We start from the raw sequence: 1,530 nt of genomic DNA, 5'->3' as shown, positions 1-1,530 counted from the left end.
TTATTTATTTATTTAGTATGTATACAATATTCTGTGTGTATGCCTGAAGGCCAGAAGAGGGCGCTAGACCTCTTTACAGATGGTTGTGAGCCACCACGTGGTTGCTGGAAATTGAACTCAGGACCTTTGGAAGAGCAGGCAATGCTCTTAACCACTGAGCCATCTCTCCAGCCCTAATGTAAAGTCTTTTAATGCTACCATTGTAACCTGTTTATTTTACTCATTACGTTGGAACAAAAACACATACATGTTTCCTAAAAGGGTACACCTACATGGTTGTTCATTTGGATACTCAGCCACTGTTATATTCAGGCTTGGGCAATGAACACTATAGGAAAAAAAAATGTACCCCCAGGGAAAGGAAAGTTTAGTAATAGAGACACTGTAAACCAGTTATAATAGGGTCCACACTTATAGATCTCTTCTTTGGTAACAGGAAAAAAAATATCATAGCAAGGACTTCAAAACAAAACAAGCAAATCTGTAATGACCTCTGAGTTCCCAGCATGCAGAACGAGGTAGAGTACTACTGTTTTCAGACGTGGGATAGGTGTGAGGGGCTTATTCTAGCGTACACTGTGAAGCAGACACTATCCTGAAACACAGAGGCCATCCCATCACATTCTTCTTGCACATCCAGTCCTTACATACACCAAACATAACCGATATAACTCCCATATGCTCTCTCAAGGATGAACAGCCTTTCCTTGGGACCATTTTGTTCCAGCTTTCTTCCATGGTGTAGTTACAGATTTAAGTGTAACTATCTCAATTTGCTCTCATTCCTCTATTGGCTGAGAATAATATCAAACTGGTCTACAGAGGGAATTATATTTACTTGGAGCTAATGAGGATTGGTATCCAGTAAAACAGATTCAAGTAGTCTTGAAGATGTGCTCCAAGGATTTATAAAATAGCGCTGTAGTTGCGGCTTTAAAACTGCAAAAGGGCTTGAAATCACAGCACTTCTTAGGAGTTCTGACTGTGCTCAGTACTGGTCTCTAGGTAGTTTGGGGGTCAACAGAGGTTAAGAATGTTTCAGGGATTAACTCATGGGGTGGGAGTTCAAAGGTTTGGCTGTAGAGATATCTGACACCATTTTCACAGTGGCTTGACACCACCTTGAGTACTGAGTCAGTGTTACTCCAGTGTAATCCCCCCCTTGACATTTCCAACTGATCAAGAACAAGCTCTGAAACCTTCACGAAGCTCAGTTTAGGAGTGCTCTTATTAAGTCTGAGGCCCTGAAATCGGTTCTCAGCAATATTAAGACGATGCTCTTAAACTATTACTTTTTATAATACATAGTCACTTATGATATGAAAACTGTCAGGTGTTTATGTACATGGAAAAATAACTGAACTTTACATAAAAATGTTAACAGTAGTATTTTTATTTAATCAAGTATCTTGTAACATAACTACTTACTTCACAACTTTGCCATACTTGGAAAATATCTGAAACAAAAGATCACAGAATAATTTATAATTTAAAATATTACCGAAATTAAATATTCTTTTTTTTTTTTTT

At 38.1% G+C, this 1,530-nt stretch overlaps 1 protein-coding gene across 1 annotated transcript in view; it reads right to left on the bottom strand.

The window, feature by feature from the left end:
* The window catches only part of Zcrb1 (zinc finger CCHC-type and RNA binding motif containing 1), a 12,506-nt gene that overhangs the window by 6,845 nt on the left and 4,131 nt on the right, over positions 1–1,530 (bottom strand). Inside the window, exon 3 of the mRNA XM_005354305.2 lies at positions 1,429–1,457. Within this exon, the coding sequence (XP_005354362.1) occupies positions 1,429–1,457 (29 nt within the window). The remainder of the gene's footprint in view (positions 1–1,428; positions 1,458–1,530) is intronic.

This window comes from Microtus ochrogaster, chromosome 15 (genome assembly GCF_000317375.1).
Source record: "Microtus ochrogaster isolate Prairie Vole_2 chromosome 15, MicOch1.0, whole genome shotgun sequence".
In the NCBI taxonomy this organism is placed as follows: domain Eukaryota; kingdom Metazoa; phylum Chordata; class Mammalia; order Rodentia; family Cricetidae; genus Microtus; species Microtus ochrogaster.
Note: the sequence above shows the minus strand (reverse complement) of the source record. Positions and strands in the feature narration are given on the sequence as shown.